At 46.8% G+C, this 17,144-nt stretch overlaps 1 protein-coding gene and 1 long non-coding RNA gene across 2 annotated transcripts in view; one reads left to right on the top strand and one right to left on the bottom strand.

The window, feature by feature from the left end:
- Positions 1-667: 667 nt before the first annotated feature.
- Positions 668-17,144, bottom strand: part of LOC146776324 (uncharacterized) — a 44,029-nt gene continuing 27,552 nt past the window's right edge. The window contains exon 3 of the long non-coding RNA XR_014971958.1: positions 668-684. This is a non-coding gene — a long non-coding RNA (uncharacterized LOC146776324). The remainder of the gene's footprint in view (positions 685-17,144) is intronic.
- Positions 9,850-17,144, top strand: part of LOC146776322 (polycystin-1-like protein 2) — a 508,528-nt gene continuing 501,233 nt past the window's right edge. Inside the window, exons 1-2 of the mRNA XM_085637372.1 lie at positions 9,850-9,978; positions 10,495-10,574. Coding sequence (XP_085493498.1) covers positions 9,927-9,978; positions 10,495-10,574 — 132 coding nt within the window. The 5' untranslated portion in view covers positions 9,850-9,926. The remainder of the gene's footprint in view (positions 9,979-10,494; positions 10,575-17,144) is intronic.

Below are 17,144 nucleotides of genomic sequence, written 5' to 3'. Positions count from 1 at the left end.
TGTTTTGTAACCATGTTGCTCAGCAGTGCAGCTGCTGTTCAGCACAACTGAAACTAGTTTAAAAAAACACCATGGGGCTGGGGGCAACCACACAGAGAACAGAGGGTGGGCAGTATGGAGGGTGGGCAGGAGGGGTGTGGGCAACCAAATGGACAGAGCAGGGTGGAAGGGGCTGGGTCAAGCACACAGATTACAGAGGATGGACTGAAGGGTCTGGGGCAAGCAGACGGACAACAGGGGGTGGGTAGGAGGGGTTGGCACGAAGCACACAGACAACATACAGCCCTGACAAGTTTCCCTAGTCCATATGTAATGTACTCCTCCAGTCCCAGTTTTTCTTTGAATTCTGGGACTTGCAGTCTTGTTTAATCCAAAACAGGACCACAAATCCCAGAATATAAAATTTCCTAGCTTCCGTAAAGGAAAGTTTCAATTCTACTAAGGACTTAGAGGTGAGGATTATGCTATCTTTTCTTCGCTTTTTTCAAACAGCGGCCTTGAAAAACATAAAAAACCACAAACCACATGAACATTAGGGATAAAGTTAATTTGTGTTCAACAGAGGTCAACCAATCAGGACGTCCCAGGGTCTTCATAGTCCCACAACAGTGTTCTTTCTTCCTTTTTTCTTCAAGCGACGAACAGCTAGGATGAACCATTATTCCTGTTTGCCAAAATCATTACCTGAAAATAGAAGACAATATTGAGCACTCTGTCCAATAAGAATCAAACATTAGTTTAATAGTATGGACTATGATTGCATACAGAAAAAGGCACTCAACACCGATTTCATTGAGCACTGCAATACTATAAACAGTGATTTACCTACTTTCTTTTGAGAAGTTTCATGTAAAACCTTGGGGGGGGGGGGGGTGGAATTTTGTCATTCCACGACCCCGGGTGGGATAATCCTCAGCTCCTTAATAGTATTGAAACTTTCCTATACTGGTGCTAGGAAATTTTATACTCTATGTTAGGAACAGAGGTGTGGATCATGCATGCTAGTTTAAAGCTTATCCACAACTAGGGTTGCCATGTAAGGGAGTGGCTTAAAATAAAAACTTTTAAAGACCGAGTCAGAGGATCAATCTGCCGCGTTCATATCCTCAAAGCGAACCACCAAGGAGAACGCTTTGGATGCCATGGCTCCTCTGGTGGAAATGAGCCCCAAACTTATGAGTGTAGATGCCTGCTTCTTGCATGGCCCTCCTGCTCCAACTAGAGATGGTAGAGAAGGAGACTGCCTTATTCGGTTTTATAAAGGCAATAAGAAGCTGTCTTTCTCCCTTAGGATGGAGGTCTTCCGTCACAGCTTCATACGCTTTAATGCATTTGACTATGCATAACTTGGGAGAGTGCGGGAAGGCGGGGTACGAGATCACTCTGGGGTTGGTCTTAGTCCTACATTCAAAGCCTCCCCTTCAGGAGTAAAAACTCTACCCCTGATGTCCAATGCCCTGACATTGGAAATTCGACTGCAAGATATCAGTCACAGGACGCCAGTTTAGCTGATAATTGCTTATGAGACAGATATTGGTCTCGCTGCCATGAGAGGAACAGGTCGAGCAAGACACTGATGTCCCAGAGGTCTGAATACTTTGTTTCCGGAGGGATAGACAGGTGTACTCCCCTGAGAAGTTTACATGTTAGTGGTTGTTCGCCCACAGAAAGTCTGTCAATAGGGGGATGACCCGCTGAACTTGCAGAACGGAAGATATTTATCGTCTGGTATGCCAATGATGCCAAGCCAGAAAATTCAGGATATGGACTATGGGGGTCCCCACGGAATCCAGGTGCCGTTGACGAAACCAACCCAGCCACCTAGACCAAGTTGATATGTATCTTTTACGGTGTTGCTCGGCCATGCCTTGGAGAGGAGATCTGCAGCCTGGCACGAAACGCCCAGGACATGCCATCATCCCCAGTAATCCTCCATGCCATCAGCTGCAGAGAAACTTCCGGGACTAAGTGGTGTGGATTGTCAGAGGGATCTTGGAGAAGAGAGTGAAACAAGGGTAGACAGAATGGAGAAGAAGAAGAAAGTTCCATCAGACCTGGAAACCATGCTTTAGACCTCTATAAAGGAAGTGATCTCCACCACATCCGCCTGCTGTCGACAGAATTGTGTGGACAGCCGCATTATCATTGAGAAGGGGGGGAAAGCACAGCCCTTCGCTGAGCTCCAGTCTTTTTTCTTTTAAACAGATGTTATTGAACGTTTCAGGTGAAGCAAAAATTCTATCACAAAACACTTGGAAATGTCTCAATAAAGCATGGTCATTTGTCATAACATTATAGCAATAGCAGGTGCTACACATCTCAGCTTACATGATCCAAACAACAAAGTCCCCACTCTCACCCGCCACACCCCTCCCCGTCGAACCACGTCTGAAACAGATCACTGCATGGTGTGGGTTGTCCACTGTTGTCATTCTATTATGTATCTCATCTGTCAGTGGATTAGGGAGGATCTTGCTAATACCTATTGAGCATCGCAGCACGGCATTCCATATACACAGCTAATGTTGATATGTTTAGTTACAGTTGAGGAGGGACCAAGGTAGGAGTATGCGCCCATGATGATGCGGCCGAGCTCAGTTAGGGCTCTTGAAAGCAGTCTACTATTGTTCTCCAAGCTTGTGCAAGTTCCATCGAGAACAGGCCTCGCTTGGCTTCCCTGAGTAACACCTCTCCCTCATACCCAGCCCACCTTCCTAGTTCCTAATGCCAAATGGGGACACAAGGGCCTCCCCGGGCCTTCCAGTGTCATGTAGTCTCCCTTGTTATGAGGAGAAACGCTGGATCCCGGGAGATCAAACAGTGGTCAGGTGTGCAGGTGACCTCCCTAGAGGTGGCAGCTGCCACTACTGTGGTCACTTCCCACCAGTAGTCAATCGGATGGGGGCAGTCAACACCCACCAGCCCGCACTGCGGGCAGGCCCCGTCTACTTTACTGAAATATTTATTGATATGCCCAGGGTAAGGTATGCCCTGTGCAAGATATAGTAATTAATCAGTTTAAAACTGGTGTTTCTTGAGACCTTCAGAATCCTTTCAAGAATGTGAGCCAATCTGCTTCTGGTATGGGGGTCCCCAGAGCCTCCGTCCATCAGGTCTTCAGCTTGTCTAATGGCCAAATCATACACACCTCTTATGGCCTTGTATAGACGTGACCGCCTTGATGGTCCCTGCAGACTGTACTACAGACTAGCAGGCTTTGTGTGGCGGTGGTTCAGACATGCCCCTTTTCCAGTGTCTGCAAACGTTTTTGGTCACCACCCTATGTATCAAAAAATGCCCCAGCGGGAGGTAGAATTCCGCCTGGAAGTCCTCTAATGGTAGGAGCTCGACCGTGCGGAACATGTCCCCCACTGTCATCGCTCATGCCTCCGTCCACTCATTGACTGACCCACCTCCCGCCATGTGGTAGAATTGCCAGCATCGTTATCGGCATTTCTAGGACATATGGGATCCATGTTTGTGTCTTTTGCAGACAGTGTACCCAAGAATGTCTCATGACCCTCAGTTCCTGAGTATTAGTCTCTGAGCTCCAGTCTTGCGTGAATGCATCCGTCGCTTGAGCCGAGGGATCCAGCCTCCAGCTGAAGTACCTGGCGAATAGGTAATCCAGTCTGGACACAAAGAGGTCCACAGAAAAGGAACCCAGTGGAGGTGCAATCACCGAAAGGCTGAGGGGTTCAGGTCCACAGGCTGAGATCCCTCAGATGGCAGGAATGACAGTCTGCCACTTAATTGTCCGTGAGCTGCAATGATTAGGAGACAGAAGCAAATAAAGTAGATGACAAGTACCAAAAGAGCGAACAGTAGATACATTTCTACCATGGTGCTGAAGCAATGAATATATGCAGGCATATATGCAATATGGTCATCTAACGTACTCCTATTATGCAAACCCTACTCTTAGCGTACCTAGAGTGTGTGTAGGTGTACAGCCAAGAATCCCCCGCGGGATGATCCAACCCCATTACCTGATGGGAGAGAGTGAAGGACCCCGTCTTGGTCTCGAGTTGGGCACCCCTCACGGAATGTCAGCATGTAAGGACCTTTGGTGTCAGCAGAAGTGCCTCCTCTAACAATCTATCGGGATGCCTATTATTTATAATAAAAACCAGCCTTTGTGCTGTGAGTGCTAGATTAGTGATGTTATGGATATGTAGATGAAAATAGGACGACTTTTGTACCTAGTGCGCAGAGAGGCCTAGTACATGATGTACAAGACATCGTGATAATGTTGTGCGAAGCTGGGTGTGCAAACAAAGTAGTTTCAGAGAAACTAATCCAACATTGTCGTGCATGCAAAAGTGTGTGAAAGTTCACTGCTGAAATGTTATTTTCTATGTTAATGTAAGGAATAAACTGCCTATCTACATGGGCCCAACTCTGGAATATAACAATAGTGAATTATTAAATTGACAACAGGCTTGGGTGGGTGTTCAAGGAATTGAAGTGAGAGCGTAATTAATTATACCTTGCGTGGCAGAGGAGGCTCTGAATGCAGGCCTGCGTTTGCGGTAGCAGAGGGGGAGGTCAATGACCTCGCGTTGCGTGGAAAGTGCTGTGGCTTCAAAAAAAAATGCTGCCGTAGGCGGATGGTCTGATCCCAGCGGGGAGCCGACACTGCGGGTCAGGGCCGATCCAGCGGCCGGCCGAAGCAATCGTGGCCCTGCAATGCAATTGCAAGGAATGCAATGCAAGTGGCGGTCACGCAGAGTTTCCGAAACTGTGTACAGACACCACCCAGCGTCAGAGGACCGCTCCGCACAGCCCCGCCACACAAATTACCACCGAGCAGAAACAAGCACGCTTCCGCGGGTGGAGTAAGTGGCCCTGTGAAGGGAATCCAATAAAGTTTGCGCTTCCGCGGGTGGAGTAAGGGGCCCTGTGAAGAAAATCCAATAAAGTTATCACAAATCACGTTCAATCACCCAAAAAATAAGGGGTATCAAGCTTGCACTTAACTTACGGCTGCGTGGGGCAGAGAAGAACAAGCATTTACAATGCAATGGTCTCGGCAATATTATAGGTAGAGCTATTGGTATTGCTCATTATTTTTTTATCATTTTTGTATCCCTAAATAAATGGCATTGTCATTTCTATTGGCATTAGCTTTTTTTTGCATATGTGATACCTATTGCACTAGCAGAGAGAGAGTGAGGTAGTGGGATAGAGAGAAAGAGTGAGGTATTGAAATAGAGAGTGAGGTAGTGAGAGAGAGTGAGGTAGAATAGAGAGTGAGGTAGTGAGATAGAGAGTGATGTAGATAGAGAGTGAGGTAGTGAGATAGAGAGAGTGAGGTAGTGAGAGAGTGAGGTAGTGAAAGAGTGAGGTAGTGAGGGAGAGGGATGTTGTGAGGTAGTGATATATAAGCATAGAGTGATGTTGTGATGTAGTGAGACAGAGAGAGAGGTAGTGAAAGAGAGAGTGAACGTGAGTTAGTGAGATAGAAAGAGTGAGGTAGTGAGATAGGGAGTGATTGAGTTAGTGAGTGAGAGAGAGTGAAGTTGTGAGCTAGAGAGTGAGGTATGATGTTTTGAGAGAGAGAAGTTGTGAGATAGTGAGGTAGTGAGATAGAGTGGAGTAGTGAGGTAGAGAGAGTTATGGAAAACACAAATTATCTAAGGTGAAGATAAATATAAACGGGACCTGCAGCGTGGACTTAGATGGCCATAAGGATTTTTAACGTAGTTGTTGACGACTTAATCAGTATTGTAGAGCACGTCATCTGAGTTCACATATCTGCATGTATAGCGCCAAAGGACATTCTTGAAGTGTTCGCAGAGAACAGCGCTTCTTCGTTGAAGGCCTCTTCAGTTTAAAGTTATTTATGTGGCAGCCGGGAACAGAGGGCCACAGTTCCACAAGCTCCCAACGAAAAGCGCGCACAAGACACAAACGACTCACCTGTCTGTATAGAGCGCTTTAAGAAAACAGCGCTGTCAGTCCCCCCTGACCTGCTTTAACAAAGCCGACCATTCACTACCTGTGCTGCTTGGTGTAAGCAACTAGCATTGTCCATACCTCCCTTCTTCGCCTACACACCCTGATCCTCCCGTCACTGTATTGTATTGTAATTGCATTTATATAGCGCTTACTACCCCTGACGAGAAGTCGAAGCGCTTTGTCGGCGAGTAGCACACTACTCCGGAACGATATAAGGAAACAGTGTAATTCATATCACCCTTCTACACCTTCACGTCGCCGATCACCCTGTCCCTGTACAGAGCGGTATAAGCAAACAGCGCTGTCAATATCACACTTCACCGTCCTCACACCGCTGACCCTCAGGGCACTGTACACAGCGGTAACACGCACCACGAGTCTCGCGGTAACGGCGCACAGCGGTATATACTTAGAAAACAGACACTGTCATCATTTACTAACTTAGCGCCGACGGACCTTCTGAGGCTGTACAGAAAATGCTACTGTTAATAACAACCCCCTTCATGGGTTCACCTATCACACCGCTGCACTGCCGGTAACGGTACAAAGCGGTATTGTTTCCGGATAAGGCTTAAAATGTCACCCTTCACCGACTTAACGCCACCGAGCCTTTCATAACCGTCCAGGGAGGTCTAAGCTTGTTATACCGTCCGTGTCACTTTACTCCTCTGACCCTCTTAGCACTACAGTACAGACGGGAAACGAGCAAACAGCACTGCCGTGGCACGTCCCACTAAACACCGGTTTCACAGGATCTCTCACACCTATGGGTACCTAAGTAACCACCTGCCAGTACCATCCACTACATAAAAGACGGGTTTACAGCATAGAGAGGTTGAAGGAGACAATACCATTCCATCAGTAACACACTTAACACAGCTGGTGTCTAGGGTCTGTGTGTTATACCTCGAATCTACAGGAGAAATTCATGACATTTTCCACAGGATGCAAATTATAAGAACATTCACGCAGGCTGGTCTTTCGCACCACGTGCCAGACTCCCAAACAACTGGAACTCACAAATCCCTCAACAGAGGGGGCATAGGATGTGAAAGGAACTGTGTCACACGCTGACGTCACGTGTGTAGTACCACAATTCACCCCAGCTAAGAGAGGCATGCACGGAGTGTTCGGTGTCACATCGTTAAGATCAAGGAACACGAACTGCCAACCAACAAATGCAGTGACAGAACAAACCATGCCAATCAACAAACATAGTGACAGAACAAACGGCAGATGTGGTCGCGTCTCACACAGCACACCAGATCTCCCTGCCACCTTCCAACAAAACTCACGCGTGAAAGCGTAGCAGAGCCAACATCTTAAACCACAGAAGTGCAAAACTGCGCCCACACCAACCTCATCCGCAAATACACCCCCGACACCCTGAGATATAGGGGCAGCGGTGTGTATCGAGTGAGGCCGGGACAGTGGTGGTGGGTAGCAATGGATGTTAGAAGCACCGAGACAACCAGCGGCACACTCACAGCTCACAAACACGCTCCACAATCAAACACAACGAGCTGACACAAAGTAGCATCCCTTGCAAAGTTTCAGTGGTTGCGGGGATGCTGCCGAGACGTCACCTGTCATTACGTGGAGTGCCAGCTAAGGACCAGCGCGCGACACGAAGAGTCTAACAGCCGCACACTGATACGCATCATTCGAACCAACACACCGAAGTACACATCTTCCCAGAGCCGAACGAATCAATCGATTCTGAAAAGCCAGGATCGGATTTCAAGATCACACCGGGCTTTGAATGGCAAGGCATTGTGCAGAGCGGGCACAGTGCTGCTGTTGCGGACACGATGCCCAGAAAGCGCAATGCTTTCCATTTACATCTAAGGAGAGTACAGTGTGGGGCACCGGGCACATGGTACACCAAATAGGGACAGGGTCAAAATCCGTGTGAAGTGTATTATTACCCACGAGAGATTTTTGAGAGACATGATTGGGAATGTAAAACAAGCACAGCACTGCCTTTACACCACTGCCTTTCTCCGAGGCGAAGCAGAAATGCCTCGGAGAAACGCAGCGGTGGTTTCAAATTCGGGGGCGTGGCTAAAAAGTGGAAAGAACAGCACGGAACACGCCCCCGAATCTGAAAAAGACGGAGCCTATTTGGAGGGACGGCTCTCTCCTCCAATGGCTGGCCTCCGTTTAGGAAGCCAGCCAATGGAGGAGAGGCAAAAAGAGAGGCGGGCTAAAGAGCCACTCTCAGAAACATTAAATCTCCGACTTCCGATTTTAAGAAACAAAACCTTAGGAGTTTATTTCTGAAAATCAAAATAAATACAGAGGCAGCAGGCATAAAAATAACAGACTGCCCAGCGTTCAGTTTCGCTAAAAATGCTTCTGCTGCAACGGAATGGCGAGAATATCTAAACTGGGAACGTGGTTCTCCACTGGAGTCAGAGACCAGCACCAACCCATCAGACCTTCAGCGGAGCTCACTCAAAGGACAGTCAAAATAAATGACATCAAATAGGCAAGAAAAGTCTATTTGAGGCAAAGGAGAAATAGAAGTCGCAAAAAGTAATAGAATATGAAATGCAAACACATCTACTCCTATCCAGATAGTTAAATATACTGCTTGGCATGATTTAAATTCGATTTCTGTGATTTGTGCTGGAGCTTGACGATGGGAAGAACACTTGATGACGGGAATAACACTACCAGGAGTAAGGGTGGAAGAGGGCTGCCTCTCCATGAGGACTGGCCTGGTCCCCCAGGATTCCACACAACACACAGGTTTGCAGCTGCCCCCAGAACTTATTGCCCATATTGAATGCCTCATTATGAGTATGTTGGTGTTAGGACTGCCATACTCGCGGTCTGCCACCCCTGCGGGTCCCGCCGCCATATTCGGAGTGTGGCGGTCGGACCGCCACAGAACCGGTGTCTCTGCCTGCATCCAGAATCCTGCAGCCGTGGCGGAGCAGAAAGAGGCAGGAATATGATGGTGGTGCCAATGCAGCACCACTGAGCATATTACACCTTGCAAATCCACTGCCCATTTCATAGCGGGGAGACCGCTATAAAAGGGTGGCGGAGATGCAGGTAAGGGGACCCTAACAGAGCCCCTGGGGGTTACTTGCGGGGAGCATATATTGTGTCCCGCTGGCATTGCACCCTCATTCCTGCATAGTGTGGCATGCAAAACATAGTGCATGCCACACTGTGCGGGAACGTAATGCAGGCACTCTAACGGTGGCGGTCTGCTGTTAAGGCCCTCCTATGAGCCTAACACAGCCGCTGGTGTGAGACCACTGCAGCACCACCCACCCTGGATTCAACTCAGGCTTGGCGGTCCTCCTGTGGCGCAGCGATGGTGGTCCTACAGGAGGACTGCCTAACGTCAGAAGATATATAGGCCAGTGTGCTCTAATAAAAGATGGAGAAACAAACAAAATAACCCACAGTTAAATAGGAATTGTATGGGACAGATGAATAGAGAAAAAACTGTGTGTGTCAGAAGGGATACTTTAACACAATATAGAAAAGGATACAAACGAAAGCAAAGAGAGAAGGTAGTGAAGTAAAAAGCCTAGAGGAATGTAAAAAAAATATACTGACAGCGGAGAAGATGGAACAGAAAAACAAAAAGTAGGGACACACCAGAAATTAAAACAGTGGGTTCCGATTGTGTGGGAGCCAGAGATTATGAAAATAACTCGTTTTTTTAATAGAAGAAAATATGGAAGGATGGGAAGTGAGAAAATAAGGAATCGTATTCCTATAGTTTTGCCATTGCAAGGACGATATCCCTCATCTGCTCAGAGCCAGAGTGCAACTGGTGTGACGTGCAGAGAGCATTTCCCTTGGCAGGATGACTCTGTATGGAACTGTGAGAATTAATTGTGCTTTGCTTTTCTCTAGGGACCCACTCACAACAAGATGGGAGAGAAACTTTCTCTGAGGGCCCTTCAACCTGTACTTCTCTCTCCAAAGGTGCAGACCTAATGGAAGTGAGCTTTCCATGCCAGAGCCACCATCCTTTCGTCTGTGAATATGGTAAGAATCAACTTCCACAAGGTTAAACCAATTATAGAGGGTACTAAGACATCATATGCTTGCAAGTCCTTGTTACACCGAGTGGAGCTTGAAGCTATTTCTGTGTGTAAGGGGAGTATAGAGGAAGAGGCAGCAAACCTCACACAATGTGCCCCTATCCTCAGTAGGATGTTGTATCCATGAAGGTATCTAGACTATTTTGCCTTGCCTCTTGGGGAGGGGGGGGGGGGGAGGAGAGAGAGAAACAGAATACGCAAGGGACAGGAAAAAAGAGCAAGCACAAGTGAGCTCAGGGCATAGAGACATGAGAGAAAGTCTGTTCCAGTGTCTTTTTGTAGATATGCTAAAATTGCTTGTGTGCTTCCCATCACTCACTCTCTTATGCTCACATCTGTAACAAAGTGATTGGTTGAAGCCTTTTCACATCAAGCACTTGCATCCACATCTTCAAGTGAGGTTGGTCTTTGAATGTGGGTACCAATAAATAAACTTATATTTTTTATTTCTCATCTGCAGATTATTTGGAAGGACAAGGCTGTTCAGTTGATTATACGTCTTCTTGGAATTCCATGATGCCCTCATCACTCAGCTTAAAGGTCAGTCTCCTGCTGTTGTTTTTTCTGGTTTTAGTTTCCGATTCCACTCTTCCACCCAAATGATAAGTCCCAGGTGGTCGCCTAAGTCCTTTGACACTCTGCCTAAGTCATAACACAATTTGCAGCCCATTTACTTGTCCTGGCTCATTCCATTACCTCGTAGTAACGATCTCCCTTTCACATAATAACCAGATTTACCATGGTCAAAAATTAAACACTACTATCCAGCCTCACAATAATTCAAAAAAATTCTGCATAACTCGTCATGTTCTTTATTTTATTATATCTTGTTAATGAGTGTTTACAATATATATCCATGCATACCTACAATAGGATTCTGTTGTCGAAACCATGACTAAATACAATAAAGAACACTTAACTCATTCTTGTTATTGGCAAACAACAGTCCCCCATGACCCACATGAACATGTGTGCTTAGCCTAGGACATATTTATACATTCAACACTATAAGTTGCTGACTCATAACAGTGCCTCCCAAAGAAAAGGACCACTATACCTACAAGTTCTTTACATCTAACAATGAAATGTGATATGAGATGATAGTAACAAATCACACCCAAGCAGATCTCCTTCACCATCTTTCTCTCCAACGATGCCTAATCAGGACAAAAACCCTGAACAAAATGTCAGGTTGGACAACCCAGAGCAGTAACCTGCTAAGGAGACCAGGTCCTTGTACTCCAGGGCACTTCATCTGTGCCTTTATCAATAGCAGATTGTTAAATGGGATAATGTTGTAAGCCAGCATCTGCTTACATCTCAAGATTTATTCCAGAATGCTTTTGTGAAGAATTGGACTTTAAAGTTAATTGTTGTTCATCCGGGAGTCATTCAATGATCACCTACCCACCTGGTTTTGTACTATGAAGGCTGTGAATGAGTTTTTTCAGTAAACCCATAAAGAACAAGGTGTAGCGCTTGTGTGAAACGGTCAATGCCCTGGCTAACTCTTGTGAGTGGTGTGTTTGGGGCATAGGTATGCTTTTGCAAAGCAGCAATAGTTGGGCATTAGGTCTTTCAACCATTCCTTTTACTTAAGGAGTGATTGTTGTAAAGCAAAGACTGGGTTGTGCCAGGGTAGGTGGCCATTGTAATATGATCCTTCTATTCTCAGTGCCTCGCAGTACCAGAATATATATGTTGGTACCATTTAGTTGTAGTTAAAGCACGTTGTGAAGTTATAGCTAATGTTGTTTGAGTACATACGTTAGTTGACTTGTATATTTTCAATAACAATGGCAAAACGTTCCTTGCTCAGAGGATGCTAATTGCCCTATTTTTATTTTCTTCCCTCAAATGCTGTGGGAGAATTTTCTCCACTGAAGACCATGCATGAGACTCCTATCTTCTTTCTGGTATTTTAGTATCAAAAATTGATCTGTCGGTTTATAGGCTGCATCAAAAAGGTTTAGGTCTGTGAGGTGGCTTTTATTTTAAACCATCTTTATTGAGATTTATAGCATGGAATACACAATGACCGTACAAGTTTACTTCCATGTCATTGTACAAATGTCAAACAATGTTCATCCATCTCATGTTAGAGCATAGACCCATGATGGTACAACAGGTAGAAGAAACAAAGAAAATAAAAGGAAAGGTAAACTATCTTAACTTTGAGCCAGTACCCCTGGTGCAGATTAAAGTAAAATGGGATATGTAAAGTTCTTTGATAGGCCGGGTAGGCGCGCCGTGCCCACATCTAAGGTGTTAGATTAGAGCCTGGGGGTACCTGAGTTCTGCAACGCGCTCTGCCATTTGGTATACAGGTGGTCCTGCATGGAACTACGGCGGGCGTCGTCGTCAGGTGAAATCTGAAATGTATGAATGAGTTTGTCCCAAGCTGTAGCTATAGGACTGTTACGTAAGCCACTCAATTCCTCGAGGCAGCACCACTGATTCCTCCTCTGATCATTGAACCAGTGAGGCTTGCCAGTGTGAATCTCCTGGGTGTGATGCCACTTGCCATTTCAATGCAATTATGTGCCTGGCTAACAAAAGCACCAAGTCAATGAAAAGGTTGGTTGCAACTCCCCCGCCCCCACCTACACCCCCCCCTGCCTGTTGGTGCCTGTAGAGGCTCAAAACACAACTGTCAATACTGTTCAGGTCTTGTTTTCTGTGACCCACACGAGTGTTATGCAGACAGCATCTCAGAAGGTACGCGTAATTGGACAGTCCCACAACATGTGTAGAATATCAGCTTGGACAGCATCACAGCAAGGGCAGGCAGGTGGTGCAGTGGGGTAGATTCTGTGGAGTCTTGTCGGTATCTGGTAGGCATTGAGGAGGATGCTATGTTGTATATATTTAAATTGGGTGTTGTGGGAGCCCTTTCAAGAGTATATTGGTGCGCTTTGACATTCTTTGAGGGTTACCTAGATCTTGTTCTCATTTCAGCCGCACTTTAACAAGGGGTTCAATGGTCCTGTCTGGAATGGCGTTTGTGTTTCAGGATATAGGCCTCCTTTCGGTGCCTATGGAGAAGAGTGCCTGGGCTAGTAGATGTGTAGGTGATTCAGTGACTGTGATGCCTCAAAGGTGCTGAATATGTGATGTTTCAACGTGTGGTGTTACCACGCGGTAGGTAACAACGCAGTCGTTACATCGTCTGCGTTGTTACGACGCATGGCATTACATCGCAAGTCATTTCAACAACTTGTGCTAGATGGCGCGCTGAACTTAGGAATAGTATCAATTACTATTCCTACTCCAGTTAGCACAACAGCAGGGAAGGTGTTGGATTTAAAATCCAACACATTCCCTGGTGTTACACGCCACCTAGCGCAAGTCGTTGAAACGACTTGCAATGTAATGCCATGCATGGTAACAACGCAGACGATGTAACATCCGCGTTGTTATCAACCCGCGTGGTATTACCAGCGTTGTAAACGCTGTCTCCCGTGCCCCTCTAATTCGAGGACGAAGCTTCTGTGTGTTAAAAATTGCCCTGCCAGAAGGCCAGTCTGTACCGACAGTAGATTGAAGGGGATCAGGTTGTTTTTCTAAAACAGGTCTCCCAGTGTGCACACTCCCAGTAACGCAGAAGTCCAGTAAAGGTCAAAAGCAAACCAGAGTCAATTAACCGGCAAAGTGTCTCGGCAGGGAGAGTACTCCTTGTGTACTAATAGCGTGGACCACGCTATTAGTACACGAGGAGTACTCTGCGTTACTGTGCTCAACAACATATATTTTTCAGCTATATGGATGTATACTCATAAATCAGTGTACCAGCCCTGAAGAAGTTGAGGTGTTAATGACCAATCGACGAAACACATGTTGGCTGAATATTTTCAAGCTGATTACATTATCTGCCTTCTGTTTGGAAAATTGTTTTGGAGGATTTTTTCTTTGGAATATGAACTAACAATGATGCTTTCTGCAAGCCTAATGTGAAGACTTGGACTATATCTGTTGAGCATGAACTGCAAACTTGAATTAAAGTGGACTATTACTTTGACATTGCTGAACTCTTGACTATTTTTGCAAAATACCTGAGTGCTCCCCTTTTGGAGGGCATATTAGGGTTGTTTATGGTAACTGACTCTTTTTGCTTGGAGCACCACTCGTATACTATATGTGCTGTTTACTTCCCCGAAATTAGATTGCAGTGCGCCTTGTACTACCTGGTTACCATATTATCTTGTATAATTCCTGTATGTTGTTCAGCGTGTTGCAGCCGACAACAGCTGATATCACCATCAGGTAGAGTCCCACAAGCCATTGACCCGGCCACTGGAGCTGAGCTGCTAGATAGTAGTGATTAAATATCAGAGCACCGATTCCACCTCGATCTGTGGGTAGTTGTACCTTGGATAGGGTGACTCTATGTCTTCCTTTATTACAAATCAAGTCACCTAACATTCCATCCAATACGCAACACACTCTACAGGGGATGGAGATTGTACATTCGCAAAGCAGGAGAGTGGTCTCGGGAATATCACAATTTTGGATAACGCAACCCGGTCCCTGGATAGTAATGGAGAGCAACTTCCAAAATGTGATAGTTTTCATAAAATTTCCCTGGAGGAGATCATGAGAAGAGTGGTATATATTAATAACCAAGTGTTGGAATGTGTGAGCCTCCCACTTAACATGATGAGCATCTACTGTGATTAGGTAAGTAGGGCAATACCAGTTTAATGGAAAGAAACAGGGTTTCGACCAGTTAACCCCCAGACCGAGGCAGTATTAAAAGCCCTGTCTTGTGCTGTAGCATCCACATCATTTGATACATCCTGTACATAAATGAGGACATCATCAACATGCAACAATATCGTATGATTTTCGCTTTGCAGAGGAATTCCCTAAGCTCTTCCGGAATGGTGTAAGCACTGAGCCAGAGGCTCCATGACCAGGGAAAATAGCAGCAGTGATAATGAACAGCCCTGGCGCATTCCATGGCCCACTGTAAATGGGGCGGAAATCAACTGGTCAATTCTTACTATGGCCATTGGTTCACTGTAGAAGAGTTTGACCAGGCTTATCATCTTGTCTCATATTCCCACTCATCGGAGTACTGCAAACATATAGTCCCAGTTCAGCATGTCAAATGCTTTCTCAAAATCCAAGACTAACCAGACAGAGTGGGGCCATTGCAGTGGGCTTTCTTCAAGGATTTAGTGTAGGTGCAGCAAGTTGAGAGGTGGGATCTATCTAGGATAAAACAATTTTGGTTGGCGTGCACTAAGTAAGGCATACATTATAGAAGGTGTGTTGCGAGGATTTTGATAGGTGTTTTATAATCACATCCCATCTTTATGAGTGGCAAGTAGGAGGCAACCTCTAGGGCAGGGGTTCTCATAGTACGGCCCACGGCCCGGCAAGCCTTTCTTGGCGGCCCGCGGACCTTTCAGACATTGTACCGGTGTTTTTTGTTTTTTTTAACAGTGTCAGCAAACACAGACTCTGCTCTGTGGGGCCCGGGGATTCAAGCGATAGTCCGAGTGGAGCTGCTGGGGCGCTAAGAGTTGAAATACAACAAAGCCTCGTTATCATGCAAATGGTCTCTTAAAGACCTGTGAAGTACTCGGGTAGGGCTGTGTGTGTGCCCTGGAAGGGAGGCTGCCTCAGCTGCCACACAAGCGGAGGGGGGAGAGGTGACAAAGAATGACAAGAGAACAGCAGGGTGTGAGAGTCGGGTAAGGGGACAGAGGGTAGTAGGGAGAGACAGAAACAGACAGAGACAGATAGAGATAGAGACTAACAGAGACAGGGACAGACAGAGACAGATAGGCAGGGACAGGGACAGATAGATAGAGGCAGAGACAGACAGAGAGGCAAAGAGACAGACGGAGAGGGAGACGGAGAGGGAGGGCGACAGAGAGAGAGGGAGACGGAGAGAGAGAGGGAGACGGGGAGAGAGAGGGAGACGGGGAGAGGGAGGGAGACGGGGAGGGAGGGAGGGAGAGAGACAGAGAGGAAGGGAGAGAGACAGAGAGGGAGAGAGATGGATAGAAGGAGAGAGGGAGGCAGACGGAGGAGGGAGGGAGATGGAGGAGGGAGGGAGATGGAGGAGGGAGGGAGACAGAGGGAGAGGGAGGGAGACGGAGGAGGGAGGGAGACGGAGGGAGAGGGAGGGAGACGGAGGAGGGAGGGAGACGGAGGACGGAGGGAGGGAGACGGAGGAGGGAGGGAGACTGAGGAGGGAGGGAGGGAGATAGAGAGAGTGAGAGAGAGAGAGATATGTGTATGCCAGGTCCGGTGGCTCAGTGGACGAAGGCGTCCGCTGCAGGGACCTGTGTTCCAACACATGGTCACAGTGTTCGTTGTTGCTCTAGCCCCGCCCCCTCCCCAATGACCCCGCCCCCAAGGTGCGGCCCTCGACCACAAACCACACTGTAAATTTGGCCCCCAAGAGGAAGTTTGTGAGTACCCCTGCTCTAGGGGGTTCCTTCCTGGCTTGAGGAGGGAGACTAGCAAAGCTTCATGCATTCTGTATGGTAAAATACTAGCAGTGAGTACTGGGTTATACAATTTGGCCGGACCATCAAACCCTGGGTTTTGCATGAGAATCGCAAATAGCACATCTGATCTCCTGCTCTGATATAGGGGCATTGAAGGCCAATCATTGCTCCACCATCACAGCTGGTTGCGTACAGTGGGCAGAAACTTTGGTCTGGGATATCGTGGGTCTTGAATTGGACAATAAATTATTTGGTAATGGGTTAGAAATGCTTTATGGATTTCTGCCTGTGAGTAAGCCATAGTGGTAGGTTCAGTGCCCAGGACTTTCACTGGCATGTGTGCTGACTCTCTTTGAGAAGCCAAGACAGTAAACAACCTGACTTATCTCTTTCTGTATGTGTTTTGGTTTGGCATGTCTTATAGTCCAGGCATCGCAGGGACTCATGTAGGACTCACATGCCTCAAGTAAGTTGGCATAAGCCGTGTCATCTTATATAGTATCAATTACTAAGTCCCGTAGGGCAATCTCGATTTGGTTTAGCTCCCGGCACCACGTGCCCCGTGCGCCAATGAGCGCTTGTATGCAATGCCTTCTTATTGCTGTTTTCATTGCATCCCATTCTACTAGTCGCGTAGAGGCTGTTT

The sequence above is a fragment of the Triturus cristatus genome, chromosome 12, assembly GCF_964204655.1.
Source record: "Triturus cristatus chromosome 12, aTriCri1.1, whole genome shotgun sequence".
NCBI classification, from domain to species: domain Eukaryota; kingdom Metazoa; phylum Chordata; class Amphibia; order Caudata; family Salamandridae; genus Triturus; species Triturus cristatus.
Note: the sequence above shows the minus strand (reverse complement) of the source record. Positions and strands in the feature narration are given on the sequence as shown.